The sequence below is a fragment of the Neopelma chrysocephalum genome, unplaced genomic scaffold, assembly GCF_003984885.1.
Source record: "Neopelma chrysocephalum unplaced genomic scaffold, ASM398488v2 Primary Assembly neopelma1_185629, whole genome shotgun sequence".
Classification (NCBI taxonomy): domain Eukaryota; kingdom Metazoa; phylum Chordata; class Aves; order Passeriformes; family Pipridae; genus Neopelma; species Neopelma chrysocephalum.
In genome coordinates, this window is record NW_020938749.1 from 1 (window position 1) to 15,778 (window position 15,778).

The 15,778-nt window shown below is 41.2% G+C and overlaps 1 protein-coding gene across 1 annotated transcript; it reads right to left on the reverse strand.

Annotated features, from left to right (window-relative positions):
• Nucleotides 1–1,933: 1,933 nt before the first annotated feature.
• Nucleotides 1,934–15,772, reverse strand: LOC113962886 (PAX3- and PAX7-binding protein 1-like). Its single transcript, XM_027673674.1, has 10 exons — nt 15,255–15,772; nt 14,316–14,444; nt 12,526–12,702; nt 11,216–11,437; nt 10,519–10,622; nt 9,909–10,129; nt 8,740–8,929; nt 4,601–4,724; nt 2,510–2,609; nt 1,934–2,062 (listed from the first exon to the last, which is right to left on the reverse strand). The coding sequence occupies exons 1-10, from the start codon at nt 15,730–15,732 to the stop codon at nt 1,942–1,944; spliced, it is 1,866 nt and encodes a 621-aa protein (XP_027529475.1). The 5' UTR covers nt 15,733–15,772; the 3' UTR covers nt 1,934–1,941.
• Nucleotides 15,773–15,778: the final 6 nt, after the last annotated feature.

Consider the following 15,778-nt stretch of genomic DNA (forward strand, 5'->3'; position numbering starts at 1 on the left):
CTCAGCACTGGGCAATGATTCCAATCCCTCAGCACTGGGCAATGATTACAATCCCTCAGCATCTCCTTTACCATTTTTCTTTTGTTCACAGTACCTGTATTCTATATGGTCCAAACCTTTTTCTATAAATATTATTTTCCTTTAATCTTTTCTGCTTCGAAGGGTGAGTTTCGTTTTAATCAGTCATATTTGCCGCAGCCACAGCTGTAAATGTTCAGTTACAGCAGCAATCTTTACACAATGAACACAACTAGTACACACAGCAGGTAGAGACAGGGCTGAGAGGAGAGGAGATTATGTCATATAACCACACTTTTCACACTGAGATCAAGAAAAGACACTGGATATAAAGCTGGCAGGTCCAAAGTGCACCACTCTGTTCCATGTAGCTCACTGCTGTTTCTGGACTAACGTGACAGCTATGGGTTATTAAAAAAAGGCTTTAAAAATACTACACCTACTCAGAAACTGAAGAAACTCCTACAAAACACTTTTGCACACATAAAAGTGCCAAATTGCCAGGAGGAATTTAGCCACATCTAGTTTTAACCTAGATAATTTAATTTAGCAAAGTTAATTGTAGCACCTAACAACCATAAACAGTAGCTCTGTTTATTGAAGAGCTCTCCCTGTACCCACAATTTCAGTAAATTAGCCAGCAACTAAAGGGGTGGAAACTGTTTGCACTTCCAAATGATCTAATAGCTAGACAGTTCATCTAACTGCTTTTCTAATCTGTTCATACTCTGAGTCTCTACAACTACCTACAGCAATGACTTTGACATTTATTACCTTCTCTGTTGGAAGTGACCTCTTTATTTTAAGCCTATCCTATCATTTAATTTCATGGTCTGCAGCTCTCATACTGTGAAAAGTCGACATTGTTCTCTTACTTGAAGTGACCAAAACTGTTCAGTCCCTCCTCAGATGCAACACAAGCCAATCTACTCATGTGATCCTTGCTGCTCTCCTCCTCCACCTTTCTTCTGATTAAATTCTCTTTAATCAGAGAGAATGGTAATTGTACCACGAGATTTTTCTGCAGTGTTTGTATTCAACATTGTTTTCTATCATCCGCAAACTTTGCCAGGCTGTAACAAGACTCTACAAAATTTTTGTCATTGCATTTCTGGAAGCTTATGCAAAACTCCACAAAAGACTTTCCAGCAACCAGATAAAGGTTTCTGAAACACTGAGGTTTTCAAAATTTCACAGGAAATACAAACAGGTATTTCAAGAATGATAAACCACATTACAAATTGGAAGGAAGACTTACTGAAAGTCCAAGAGCTTACCACTTGCCAGCAAAAGAACATCTACATTACATAAAAAGAATCACACTGAGGGTGGGGTATGCAGTCAGCTGCAAGCTTCACAACAGGTCGGTGAAAGAGACTGTTCTGGGCTCACTTATGTTTCAGGAAGGAATTTTCTCCAAAGTTTCCTAAACTTTCTCCAAAACATGATGACATATACAGACAGGGTTGCACTTCAATCTATTTCTTTTTTTTCTTTTTGTCCTGCCAAAGATTCAGTGGTTTTTTATGTAAGGCTGAGAGAACTGGGATTGTTCAGACTGGAGAAGAGAAGGCTTAAGGGTGACTTGACTGTGGCCTTACAGTACCTGAAGGGAGTCTACAAGAAAGATGGAGAGAGACTATTTACAAGAGCATGTAGTGACAGGACAAGGGGGAATGGCTTCCCACTGCCAGAGGGCAGGGTTAGATGGGATATTGGGAAGGAATTCTTCCCTGTTAGGGTGGGGAGGCCCTGGCACAGGGTGCCCAGAGAAGCTGTGGCTGCCCCATCCCTGGAAGCGTCCAAGGCCAGGCCGGACAGAACTTTGAGCAACCTGGGAATAGTGGAAGGGGGTTGGAACTAGATGAGATTTAAGGTCCCTTCCAACCCAAACCACTCTGTGATTAAGCTTCAGTAGCTTTTCTAACCTCGCTCCAAGTTGAAGTTTGTGATATCTGTTGAAGTTTCCTCGTCATCGCTGGAAAGGCCTTCAAGGTGATCTGCCATCTTCCCAGTTTGCTCTCTGGCTTGTCTACGGCGAGCTCTGCAAAGCATAAACCAGTTACCACTTTTTTCTTCCTACCTACACAATGAGCACACCCACCTAAGCTTGTCCTAACCTTTAATTCAAGGAGAGGCAGGGTGAAAAGAACTTTTACTATGCCGTCACCTCAAACTCTCCACTACACTGCTGCCTCAAACAAAAGAAGGAAAAGAAACCAGCAGAGGCCATAGAGATGTAGAACAGATTTACTATGCTTCCTTTGAGTGATTTTAAATCAGTATCATGCAATGATGCCTCGGTTTGTACACTTGCATGGTAAATTGGGATATATAAGAATAGCCCTGGCCCAGCACACCAGGTGAAGTGTTTTCTTCCCTTTGCAGGGAAGAAGCAAACATTGCCACTGGTGTTAGTATGTCACACAGGACAGCTGTATCGTGTAAGCAGGCAAAGACTCCTCAGTGCACAAGAACTCTCATCCTCTACCTTCTAGCCTCTCTTTCTGCAGTTCGGCGCTTGACTTGTTCTTGATAGATCACTCTGTCTCGCCCAAAAGAATCAAGATTTGGTGCCATCAGTGCTTTATCTGTAAAATTACATTGGTGAAAATTAAAATGCTTATTTATGATTCCAAAAATGTGCTGTAGGCAGTTTCATAAGAGCCTTTTACCTACTTTTAAACTAAGTGTAATTTGAAGTAGAAAGTTGAAGTTTTAAAAAAAAAAAAAAACAAACAAAAAACCAGAAGCCTGAATTCCCCAAGCGTAGAGGTTAAAACAGAAAGCAGCGGAGTTTGGAAAAATTTCCCCTTAAATGTCAAATAGTTTTCACCATACTTCACTCTTGTCCGTCTCACAACAGTGCCCAACTACATTTAAGTCAACAGTTATAACAGAAATTGCTTAAATTGAATGGTCCAAGACAAAAAGTGCTCCTTACATAAACACATTCACCATGTAACTTTTGAAAAGAAAATTAACAAAACGAAGGTCAGGGAATAGTGACTGGAGCAAGAACATATAATGTTTCACAGTTCTAGTCATTGTGTTTCTAAGTTCATATGCTTTAGACTGCCTAAAGTTTAAAACACATCAAAATCTACAGGAAGACAAAGCATCTTCCTTCCCCTTCAAGCTGTGATTATCTTTATAGATGTTCCTGGTTACAGAAAGCATGTAAGAGTGTTTCCAGTTCCTTCTTCCCAGGTAAATTTTAAACAGTGGACTGAATGCTAACTAGTGCTCAAGTCCACCCACTGAAATATTAACATTTAAAAAACAGCCTATCCAAACTTCTGGAGTAAATTTGCATGTTCTAACTAAATCTATTTACAAATTCACCATTACAAGTATTAATGATGATCTATGTCAGTATTCCAATTCAATACCAGAACTACTAAGAGCCCTCTCAAAACTTCCAGATACTGTGTAAGAGCTCTCTGTAAAACCCAATCTCAGCCATGACAACTATTCCCACACCCCCATTAAATCTATTCCAAGCTCCTTTTAGGAAATTTCTAGTACACAAGGTTTCTAGTTCTCACATTCTCACAACAGCGTTTTCATGGTTAAACTGCAAGGCCTACATGTGATGCCTGGGGCTCCAAATACAGTCCTAAAAAGAATGTGTATGCTAGCTACTCTGTAAAGGAACAGCAACTCTGACACCCTCACACTTCATCAGCCTTGGTAAATTCTAGCTAATGGTATTAAAAGATTTCATCTCTGGACACTCTGTGACAGAATAGGAAATGGCTTCTATTAGAGGATTTTACATCAGCAATAGGACAGACAAGAAAGCCATTTCTAAAAATGGGAAGCTCTCTGAAGCAGAAGGAGGACTCCAATTCCTTGGATAATTTACCTGTCAGGTTTTTTTAATATACTGAATAAAACCTCCAAGAAACATATATTTCCATCCAAGTTAACACTTATACTTTTGGAGAGTTTTACATACTGAAGAGTAATAACCACAAGAAACCTCCTCAGCGAGAACCTCCCATCCACAAATTCACAGCAAGCAGGAGTTTGAACTGCCTAATCTTAAGCTGTATTTCATATAGGGTCGCTTCGTATTAGTCTGATTAGTCTTCCAGTTCTTTAGCTTTACCAGTTAAGTGTCTGAAATTAAATACTTATGTTGGCTACAAACCAGAGCATTACATAGAAGTCTAGCCCAGTGCCTCATGGCTTTGTACAGAATTAACTGTAGGTGTTAAATGCCATGTATAGATTCAGGAAGGTTAAAACAAATTTTTAAAAAGTCCTGACGTAAGAGGAAAATGGGGAGACATGTGCTACCACTATTTCCACTGCCACCATGCATACGCTTTCAGTGCTAGGAAGGAGAAAATATAGTTAAGAGAAACAGAAAGGAGAGATGAAGTCAGAGTTAGAGCGGTTTGGAGTTCAAAACAAAACAGATTAGAGAACTTTCATCTAAACGTGCTGCTACCCATCTCTAGAGTAAGGATAAACTTTTAAGACACTCATATGTTAAACATTTACATTTCAATTTAGTCATACTAAGTAAACAAGGTTGTTTAATGAATAATAAAAACCTTCAAGATGGACTGACTTGAATGGCTTGAAAACTCCGAAGATTCATCTTTAATATCATCTTGTCGTCTTTGGACAAGGCGGGAAGCTCGCTGTTTGTACAGCTGGTGCATTGCGGACTCAAGCTCGTTAATCAGAGGCACCTGTAAAAATACAACACACCACGTAACACCCAGGCCTTGAGCTGCTCAGCTTCTGGGGCCCGTCCTATTCCGAAGCATAACGCTGTGCCTGTGCTCCCAGCAGCACAAACGCGCGCCTCTTACTCCTCTGCATCACCTGCACTGCTAAGGTGTGGAAAATACATGCATTTAATGTTGGCAGCTTGTTCAGTCAGAGCAAGAGCGCTCTGAAAGCAGCTTCTGTGGATTGAATGAGCCTACGCAGCAAGACAATCATTTTAGAGTGTGAAATAGTCTTTGCAGTACTCTTGCTTTCTCTACCAAGCACGTTACATGTCGTATAAGGGTTTACAATTCTCAGACCTTACTGTTTCCTATCTTTATACAAGAATGTAGAGGTATTCTATAGTTAAATGAGAAAATAACCCAACTGTACATAGTGAAAAAAACACCTATCAATCCATCCTCCTGAAGCCAGCAGCTATTGTTTTGCTCTAACTGTTATCACTGAAATGGAATCAAGCCCTGCATAGCCATGTTATGCCAACGGGCAATTCAAATCAGCCAAAAGTCCCTCTAGACAATTACTAAAACTAAACCAGTACAATTTGTGCAAGTTATGCATTAAATATAACCTTAAATGATACACAGATGTCAGCTCAGACCTGTCACTTTTTTTTTTTTTTTTAGTGGACTAAATTTTAGCATCAACTCTAACAAAAATAGATGATGTTAGAACAGTCCTGACATTAAATAGCAGGTTCATTGATCACTTCTGCGAAAATTCATTTCCAGGGACAAGTTAAAATTAGATCATTATAAATATCCAAATGCAAAACCAGAGCTTTTCACAATCTCTTAATTTGGAAAGGCAAGTCCTTTTGGCACAAACACTTAAGCCATATCCTCCTTACCTCCAGACGAATGCTTACTCCAGTCTTCCAGCCTGTTAGCTCAAATATTTCATTGCTGCCTACCATCCAGGGTTATGGGGTTTTTTCAAAACAAAAGATGAAATCGGAAATTGTTTCCTGATGTAATTTAGAATGTGACTCAGCAGCTATTAAAGAACCTCCTTCAGTAAAATATAAGATTCTGAGATTATAGCTACAGGGCCTTTTCAGCTGAGACTGACACACACATCAGAGGAGATATTACACGAAAAGAAGTATTAGCTCTTTGTGGGATAAACTGGACTCCAGGGATTAAAATGAAAGCAACTCTACATCAACTCAAAATATGTGCACCTTTCTTTTGGAAAAAAGACTAGTGAGAAAGATATCCCAGCACTGGAAGTCTATACTGAAAATTTAAAACAATTCTGAAAACAGAAATAATAATTAAAAAATACTAGTTTTACTGCAATTTACCAGAGAAAATATAGCTTCTTCTCTTAAGTATGTAAAGGAAATTCTAACACTGAAAAGTTCAATGAATTTTTTCAAAGCATCCCCAGAGGTTTTCTGTAATTGTCTCAGGATTAAAAGAAAAAAAAAACCAGTGATGTATTCAGAAATATGAATCCATTCGAAAGTATTTCCCATTTAAAACACAAGAGACTTAGAAGCCCTTATTCTTCTATAATCAATACCGTGGTTAATGAGTCGCCGACAATTTCACTGACTACTAAAAAGTTACAAGCCTCATTCCCTGTTTTGTTTAGTCAACACGTTAAATTCAGTGTTTTCAAGGGGTTTTTTGTTCACTTTCACTGTAAACAGCGTAAGAGGAAAAGCAGAAAGCTCCTTAAACATTTAGATCACGAGGATTATTTTAAGGTACAGCCCACATCTCTGACACACAGAGTGTGTTTTGATAATTTGCTGTGCGGGTAAAGTAACAGCTCATCTCCCTGTGCTGTCAAAGTACGCTCGGAACAATTCAATCTTTCTGTATCCACTGCACATTCCTACATTCCAAACGTAAAAACACCCTTACCACTCGCTGGCCTTCCCAGAAAGCATCATTTGACACTAACTACTTCACAAGGAAGTCATGCAGGCATCTTCCACTCTCTTATTTATGGGGAAAAAAAAAGATATCACAGGGATTTTGACCTTTCTAGTGCTTGTTTCTAAAATCTGTATAACAGCTGCCTCATTATACTCTCCACTGTGCCTTACAAATAGGCAAAGTGATTCTAACATTCAGAATCTTTTCAAAATATCCTAAGATATGTGTATGTATATATACACATACAACAGTATTATTATTACACATGCAGATACACATTTTATATGCTTATGCATATTATAAACATAACTATGTACATTATTATAAACAATAATAGCAACCCTTTAAATATGAAGCAGTTAGGGCCACAGGTTCTACCAAAAAGCTGAAGGTAATTTATCTCTACACTCAGAACAACAATTTACTGTCCTACTGCGTTTCATTTAAATAAAAACTGATACTGATTTTATTAATTGATTTTTTTTCCCCTCTCCCCACCTCCTTTTTAGAAAACCTTGTAGTGTCCCGTGGACTGGTGTTCTGAATTGGATGGTACTTCTGTCATGCTGAAAGCACTGAATTCCAAACCACATTATCTGGCCAAATGATATCATAATAAATGAAATGCTCCCGTTAGACTGACCACATCACCTCCTGCTTTTGCAACTCACTGCACATACAAACACAGCAACAGCCTCCTCCTGACACCAGCAAACCTCTGTGAATGCCCCTAAGAAGCATGAGATGATAAAAGTCACGTCCCAGCAGTTCAAGGGACTGGCATGGCAGATGAGGTGTGGGGACGCTGACAAGGGGGAGGAAGGCATCCAGGTGTGGAATCCTTAAAAGACCAACTACCAGGAAAGCAAGGGTATATTGTAAGAAAGCAACTGTAGCTGCTGCTAATGTACCAAACAGGCTTGTTAGTTTGCTGTAAAATGGCTGGGATGGATTTATTTACTAGTATAGCTAGAGAGGCCAAAAACCTTCCTACAAACTGAACTGAAATTCTTACACTCTAACTAAATAGTAAATTTTCTGGGTTTATACAAAATCTGGCAGATTTGGGATTATGGCTTCATCAGGAAACAATCAATTGCAGGTAATTAGTTACACTAATCCATCAGTTGCGTGAATTAACTGATCCACACTTCCTAGGTTTGTTCATGACATAGTTATTTTTCACTTTACAGGACTGAAGATTGGTCTCTCCCAATTAATGGCCAATTAATGTCTAACCCATTAACACCCAGAATGCTTTTCTGTTCCTCTCCCACACCTAACGAGCTGGGCAAACAGTAGCTTAAACTACTCAGTCATTTTGACAGGTAATATATTAAGAAGTTACTATACTACTGTATTCGAGTCAGAAGACAATGAAGAAGCAGCCTATATACTGATAACTGAATTCTACAGCTCCTGTGTCTGCCTAATATATAGATAAATATATATAAATATATATATATTCAGGAGCTCCTACAATATTTACAACAAAGTAAGTATTCAAAGCATAATGAATATGTTTTTGAGTTAGACATATACAAAGGTATCACACTACATGAAAGAAGGATATTTTTATGTTTGGGTGTCTTTGAACAGCTACATTACTTTTTAAACTTTTCTCCTTCAGACTAGAGCAATACCAAGTAATGCCTGGCAGGAGGAAGTCTATAATAACACACAAAAGAAAAGTCTCTGTTACTGTGAACACAAAGCACTCCAGAAACTAGTAAGGTCATAATCCAGCCCTATTTGTGCTAACCTGATGTCCAACACAAGCAAAAAGCAGCATCTGAGTAAAGCTGAAATGCCAGAGAATCTACCAAAGTCCTAAAGACACAAAATCTACAAGTTTTTAGTCAATCTAAAGTCAGTGATCTCTTACACTGGGAAGAGAGGTTCCTGATAACCAGCTTAGCATGATGAAAAGTTATTTTTTCAATCCCTGAATAACCAAACCTTCAGAAGAGTTCTCAGGGGACTTTTTTTTCGAGAACAGAGGGAAATGTGGTGTTTGGCATGTACTAAGAGACCCCCTTTTTTTTTTTTTTTTGAAAAGAGATGAATGTTTTTGCATCCTTACCTTTTCACTGAAACACTCAAGCAAGTCTTGGACATACCCTCGCATTTCTTGCAAAAACTTATACTGTTCACCAATACCCCCAGAAGACCCTTCTAATCTTTCAATTGCCTTGGTAGAGTCCTCTCGGCTTTGCTGATGTTTCTCATATTGCTGCCGATTGGCCTTGTGCATTTCTTTCATAGAGTCCAACCTGAAGGGCAATGGATAAATAGTAAATTTACATCCAAAAGTCTATTTCAGACCATTGAGATATTAAACAGACAGTGCAAGTACCGAGCCCATACACGGGAAACACCGCAAAGACATTCTCCAACTTTCATTTGTCACTCTGTCCCCTCTCTCCACCAACAGCAAGGCTCAGGGTTGGCATTCATGTGCTGGACTCTGCTCAGTGCATTGCATGGCCACTCCCACTCATTCACTAACTCTTACAGGAGCTGACAGCATTTAGAACAGTGCAAGGCTGGTCCTAAAGAAAAGATGGGTGTCAAGGCTGCAGGTACAGGGGAACCACAGCTTATACAAAGTGCTCTTTTTCTTCTCCTAACTTGACTCACTGTCCAAGGCTGTGACGCTACAAGGGGATACAAACCAATGTCGAAGACACGTAAAGTGCAAGCTGTTCGTTACAAATGATTTCTCATTGCAACTGCGTTGTTCATTCCACACCCCTTTTGTGTACCTGACAAGCAGATTACAGTGTTTAAACCAAAAAAAAAAAAAAAAACCAAAAAAAAACACCCAACCAAAAAAAAAACCACCCCTGCATACACTAAAAATTAAATTCTTCATCTACTGAAGGGGAAAACTCTGATTCATAGTTTAAAAGAATGCAGCTTGATAAGCTGAACACCTCACTGGCCTTTTACTTCTTCACTATAAGACTGTGCAGTGTCCAGAAGATGCAACTCAGACCTGTCTTCAACAACATCAATGGCCTCATACTTAAAGCTTCACTTCCAGAGAAGCAATCCAAGGAGAGTTTCGAACAAAGTGTCAATGCCATCTTCATTTTGAGCTTTTTTTGTTTGCCTTTTTTTTTAAGTGGATGTGCCAGTCAGTACTTTTCCAGCGATGAAACTCTGTGTTTGCTCACCGAGACTAAAGACACCTGAGGAACAGAAACCTAGGGGACAGGTCTTTAAGTCTAAAAAGATGGTCTGTCCTACCTGTCTTTAAGCTGTTTCTTTACCAAATCAATAGTAACAGGAGTCATCTCATTACTGGGAGTTTTGAAAGGAACTGTATTATCTGTTTTTTGAGACTTGGTTTCCGATGATCCATATGCAGTGTAGGTGTATGGAATACCATACGATGAACCATAAGACAGTGTCTGGTAAGTGTTCTGGTAGTACAGATTATTCACTTCAGCAGGCTGACTTGGTTGAACCTAGTGGCAGAGGAAATCCAATTGTACTATATTAGGCTTTAAAGAAAGGAGAAACTTACTTTCTTACACATCTCACACTTTATAAAGTGAAAAATGTAAGCAAATGCATTCACAAAATGTCATTATCAAGTGGATTTAAGCACAGAACTTCCAACCTCTCCTTTAAAGTGGAAGAAACTAATACCCTCATCAGAAGCACCTTCTTAAATGGACAAATTCTCAGCATCATTATAATTCTAAATATTTATACTAGTTCTCTTTAAAGAATATCAGCATTTACACAATGAATTTCTCAGATAAAAAAGCCTTCTGGAAACTACTCAAGTTTGTAACAGATTTAGCCAATTCATGCAGAAACAAACCAAAAACGAGTTCAGTTATACACATGCCTGGGGTATGTTGATTCCTTTTCGTATCTGCTCTTGCTCCCATCTACTGAGTTCTTCATCTTGCTCCCCTGCCACCAGGGCTTCATCATCACTTCCCTCAATACCTTCACACAAGGAAAACAGACAAGTAAGAAAAAGGAGGAGATAATGCATTCATAGTAAGGGCCATAACTTAAAAAAACTGCGACCACGCCTCAGTGAGAACTCAGAGCATCTTCCTTTCCTCTTCAGGAGGAATTAAGGACATCGACCTGTGAATCATTAGCATAGGGATTCCACTTGAAAGATCCAATGAGTAAATCTGCAATTAACTGCTGGTAAAACCCTCTAATGTTAAAAACCCATGTATCTTACTAATTCTCATTTTCCAAGAGGTTATTTTAACTGCTTGCCAGCAAAGAGAATTCTATATCAAATGTTTTTTCTTTTCACAACTATATACTTCCTAAAAACAGAGTACAGGAAAAATAAGAATTGATCCTTAGTGGAAGTTTCTATTAGATCCAGCAGTGTGCACAGGAACAGAGTTTTGTGCTCAACATTTTATAAGCAGATTCCATTAGGTAGTACTTTTTCTCAGCACTGGAATAGAACTCCAGACTGTTTGAGAAACATGTTCTTTAAAAATGCTTAATGGGAGAATTCGCAGTGAAAACAGTGTGAATGTTTATCAGCTGTCCTCCTAAAAAGGTTTTACCTATTTCCTCAGCAATCTTTTGCCTTTGGGATTTTTCCTTCACTGTAAAAACTATCCTCCTCTTCTCGTCATCGTCTTCATCATCACTGGCATCATTTTCATCTTCTCGAACGAGGCGGCCTTTCCCTGGTTCGCTCTCAACGGGGGTAAAGTCTCCGAGCTCACGAGCCATTTGACGCTTTTTCCTAGCGGCATGAATAAAAGCAGCATCTGGAATTTCTCCTAGAGACAGATGTGTGCACCATTAAACAACCACTGCAACAAAACAGGTATTATGATTTCTTATCACTCATCTCTGCCACCCTACCACATCATCTTTGCACACAGAAACAACAAACACGGGAGGAAACAAATCCATACTCACAGAAACACCTGCAAGCAACTTAGAAGCTAAACATGTAAACTTTCTGACCAGAAACCCTCAAAGGTGGGATCTTCATAAAAAGTGTGGCTCTGCTTCCGGCAGCTCACACATCATAAAAGCAGAAGCCTGATGTTCCTATAGGAAACATTCCTAAAGAAGAGGAAGCCCTTTACAGGAGCTGACTATTGCAAAGGGAGGGAGAAATTGAGGTGCGTGACTGTGTCACCTCCTGTCCTGATATTGCTCCCAGCTCCTCTTATTTTGGGGGAACAAAAAGCATCAACCATTTCAACAGATGGTGACAACTAAGAGACTAAGAAGACACCAAACCAGACAAAGTTAATGAGAAGATTGTACAACTGAAGAGAAACAAGAAAAGTGGACCTAATGAAAAACTCTAAAATCTACAGCACAAAAGTAATGCAACTTATATAAGTCACATAAAGAACAGCTCCCAGGACATCCATCTTATATTTGGTGAGCAGGCTACCACAATTAGCAAACTAGTTTCAAAAATACTTTCTCAGACTGATTTCTTTGGCCTCAGGGTCTGACTAGAACCTCATTATACAAAACAGGTTAGGGATATATTTCCAATCCCTTGCAGACCCGTAACTGAAACACCTGAATTAAAGAACAGATTTTAACCGAAAGCAGTTAAATCTCATGTGAAGTCATCTATTCCAAATCTAGATTTTCTTATGGTTTGTCATCTATTTGGGAGACAAATTCCTGCTTTTGACATCAAGATGAAGCATTCTGTAGCAAAACGTTTTCTCTTGTAAGGCTCGTGAAACTGAACCCCTTCAGAAAACAGCAGTTTCTTGAATTCTCAGATGCCAAATACATTGTTGGAAACTATTTCCTAATCTCTCATACACATTAGTCTGCTGTAAACAATGGCTAAAGCATTTGCTAACTTATCAGACAAATTACAAAGACCAACCTGGGCGGAGGACATTCAGTGAGGAGAGAGCATTTGAAAACGCCCCAGCAGCTTTTGGTTTTTCATCTTCCTTCTCACTTTCAACTTCCATTTCTTCTTCACCATGCTCACTGTTTGCAGTCCCATCTTCTTGGCCTATATCCTTATTCTGTCCTGTCTTTTCTAGTGGTGCTTCGACTGATAAGACAACAAAGCCCATGTTTTACTCCTTTTATAAAGATCACTCAGAAGTATTTTTTTTTAAGATATAAAAACCAAAAGGAAAAATCAAATTAAAATATTGAACGATAATTTTATCGCTTGCGATCTAGTAAAATATGCTTTCTTAACTGTGGCTAAGCCACCGACATCCTCTCAAAATAACATCTGACAAGGCAGGCACACCAACAGCCACTAAACATTGTCCATACTGTCAAGTATTAAGAAAGTGAGGGAACTCAAGATCATACAGGCAACCTTGTTTCCTACATATGGAATGAGAAAGCATTGCCTGTATTACACCCAATCTTTCCACAAGAACAAACTCATCTCAAAAGAAGCTTTCATTGATGTAAGGGGTGTAACAACCCCTTACATCAGGTGGGTAACATACAGACAGAGAGAGGCAGAAAGTACAAATACTGTGTAAAACAATGCAAGTTAAACTCAGCTATCCCATCCAAGCTGCACATACCTGAGCTTTTAGATTCAAGCATTTGTCTAGAGAATCCAGGCTACTGACTCAAGTAGCAGCCACAAGGTCTTTACACCACAACCACATCAATTAGGGACAGCAAAACAAACAGAAAACAGGCACGTGCAGCCATGTGCAAAATGCAATTTTTTAACGATCTTTGTGTCAGAAGCAAGAATTAAGACCCAGGTTTTCGCAGATGACCCTGAACACTACACACACAAATGACCATTTCTGCCCCACACCAATGCACAGGCAACTTAAAGATTCTAGCAAGAAAGAATTTGTGGGTTTTCTAAACACAGACAAAACCTTTAAAAAACCTTTAAGAATTTTTTAAAAATGATTTAATTAAATATAAAAGGAGCATTTCCTGCATGGGACCGTGTTCAGCTCCCATATGCTTCAGCTGTACCATTGCAATCTTTACATCATAAGCCTCTCAGGTCGTCCTCATAGCATTATATACTCTATACAAAAACATAACTGGAAAAGGAATCACTACACTTTACCAATGAGCTTCCCAAAAAACAATAGTACAACTGGAATTGAAGTCCCAGGCTCTACTCCAAGCTGTGGAGGACTGTACATTGTTAAAAGATCCTTCTGCTCCAACACTTTCAGATTGTCACCTTAATCATCAAGTCTACTCTAAGGTCCAAGTCCTGAAACAGGCAGCTTTTTTAATGACAAAGAACACCACTCTGCTCACCCCAAAGCCTTCCTTTTTGAAAAAGATGCATTACAAGGACACATCCTGTCAGACAAGCACCAGGCATATTTTTAAACTAATATAACTCCTTCCTAACTCAGTAAGAAACTCATTTGTCATAACCACAGTTGAAATTCAGAAAACTGATGTCTACTGACAATCGGACACAGAGCTGAGAAGTTTCATCCTTCTGTGTTAATTTCTACACAGGAGAGATTCAAAGAACTCTCTACCACCTTCAGAACAGCATCTGTAAGGTTCAAGTAACACATTTAATGTGTGCTTTACTTCAGCTCTAAACATGAAATCCTCTAGAAGTCTAACAATTCCTCTTGAAAACAAAAAAAGAAATTACAATTACTCCATCTTTCCCACTACAAAAGTTACTATTAGTTTTGCAGTTACCATCTGTTGGAGAATTGACCTCTGTTCTAACTTTTGATTTTTCAAGATCTTCTTTGTATTCTTTCTTCAATTGTTTTACAATCTTTTTGCTGTAACTTGATTTCTTCACTTTAAAAACTTCTTCAGTTTCTTTAAAAGAGAAATTGGAAAACATTACATTAGACCCACCATCAAGTATACTTACCTATTAAATATCTTAATTATGTACCTAGAACTTTAGAAATGCCATCAACAAACAACTGCCAGGGTTTTAAAAAGTCTACAGCATTTTTTCATGTTTTCAGTGTTTCTGTCAAGATATCTAATCACAAATCTTAGAAACCAAGTTCTGGTAATTACAAGAGAATTCCTTCTAAGAGACCTACGAAGTGCTAGGGCAAAAAGGCAGTCCGACGTGACCCGCGAACAGCAGCCACAGCAGAGTAAAACAAACCCGACACAAAGGCACAGGGCAGATGCTCCTCAGCCAAGCCCGCGGGTCCCGGGGGAAAGGGGCAGGTCGCACAGGTGGGCCCAGCGACTGCCACCGCACAAACCCCTGCCTGCGGGCCACCACGTGCAGCCAACGCCACACGGGGGGAAGGGTCAGGCCCCAGCAATACAGAAGGGGAGGCAGCTGAAACCCCTTCACCAGAACTAAACCCGCCGCTCGGCGGTGCTGGGAGCGCGCTGGCCCCGCAGGAGCCGGGCCGGGCCGGGGAAGAGCAGCGGGACCGATGGGGCGCTCCCCGCCCGCCCGCACCGTGCCGCCAGGGCCTTCCCCCTCTTAGGCGACCCCACATCACACGCGGCAACCCGACCGCCTTCGAAAACAAATAAGGGTCCCGGCTTTCTGCGAGGGCCGAGGGCGCGCGGCCCGCGGGGGGCAGGCCCAGCGGCTCCGGGCCCCTTCCAGCCCCGCGAGCGGCGAGCCAAAGGCCGGGCAACCTCTCGTCTCACCCTCTTCCTCGTCCTGGAAGCTGAGCAGGCTGGCCCGCGGCACCTCTTTGTTCTCTCGCGGCCGCTTCTTCTCCTTGGGCCGGCCGGCCGCCGGCAGCCCGTTGCCCTGCTGGGGCTGCGGCGGAGGCTGCGGCGGCGGGGGGGCCGGGAAGGCGGGCGCCGGCAGAGCCCCCAGGCTTGCCCGGTCGCCTCCCATCAAGCCCAGCCCCAGCCCGAGCGCCGCGCCGTAGCTCGCAGCGCAGGCGAAGGCCGCGGGGCTGCCGGGCAGGGCGAGGGGCACGCAGCCCGCGGGCAGCGGCAGGAGCCCGGCGCCCGCCGCCAGCGACATGGAGGCCTCGCTGGGCCCTTCCCCCCCCGCCCCGGCCGCCGCCGCCGCCGCCGCCGCCGGCTCCTGAGGCGGCTCCTCGTCGCGCTCCTCGTCCTCATCCTCCGAGTCGTTCCGCTTCCGCACGTTCACCCTCCGCGCCTTGCGGAACATCGCGCCGGGCACCCACCGGGCGGCCCCGCGCGGCCCCCGACACCGC

Coding starts and splice junctions, on each gene's coding strand:
- LOC113962886 (XM_027673674.1), bottom strand. CDS start 15,732: ATGTTCCGCAAGGCGCGGAGGGTGAACGTGCGGAAGCGGAACGACTCG. Junction 12,703..14,315: donor GGTCAATTCTCCAACAGATG/GTAACTGCAAAA, acceptor TTGTCTTATCAG/TCGAAGCACCACTAGAAAAG. Junction 2,610..4,600: donor GGAGTTTTCAAGCCATTCAA/GTCAGTCCATCT, acceptor GTAATTTTACAG/ATAAAGCACTGATGGCACCA.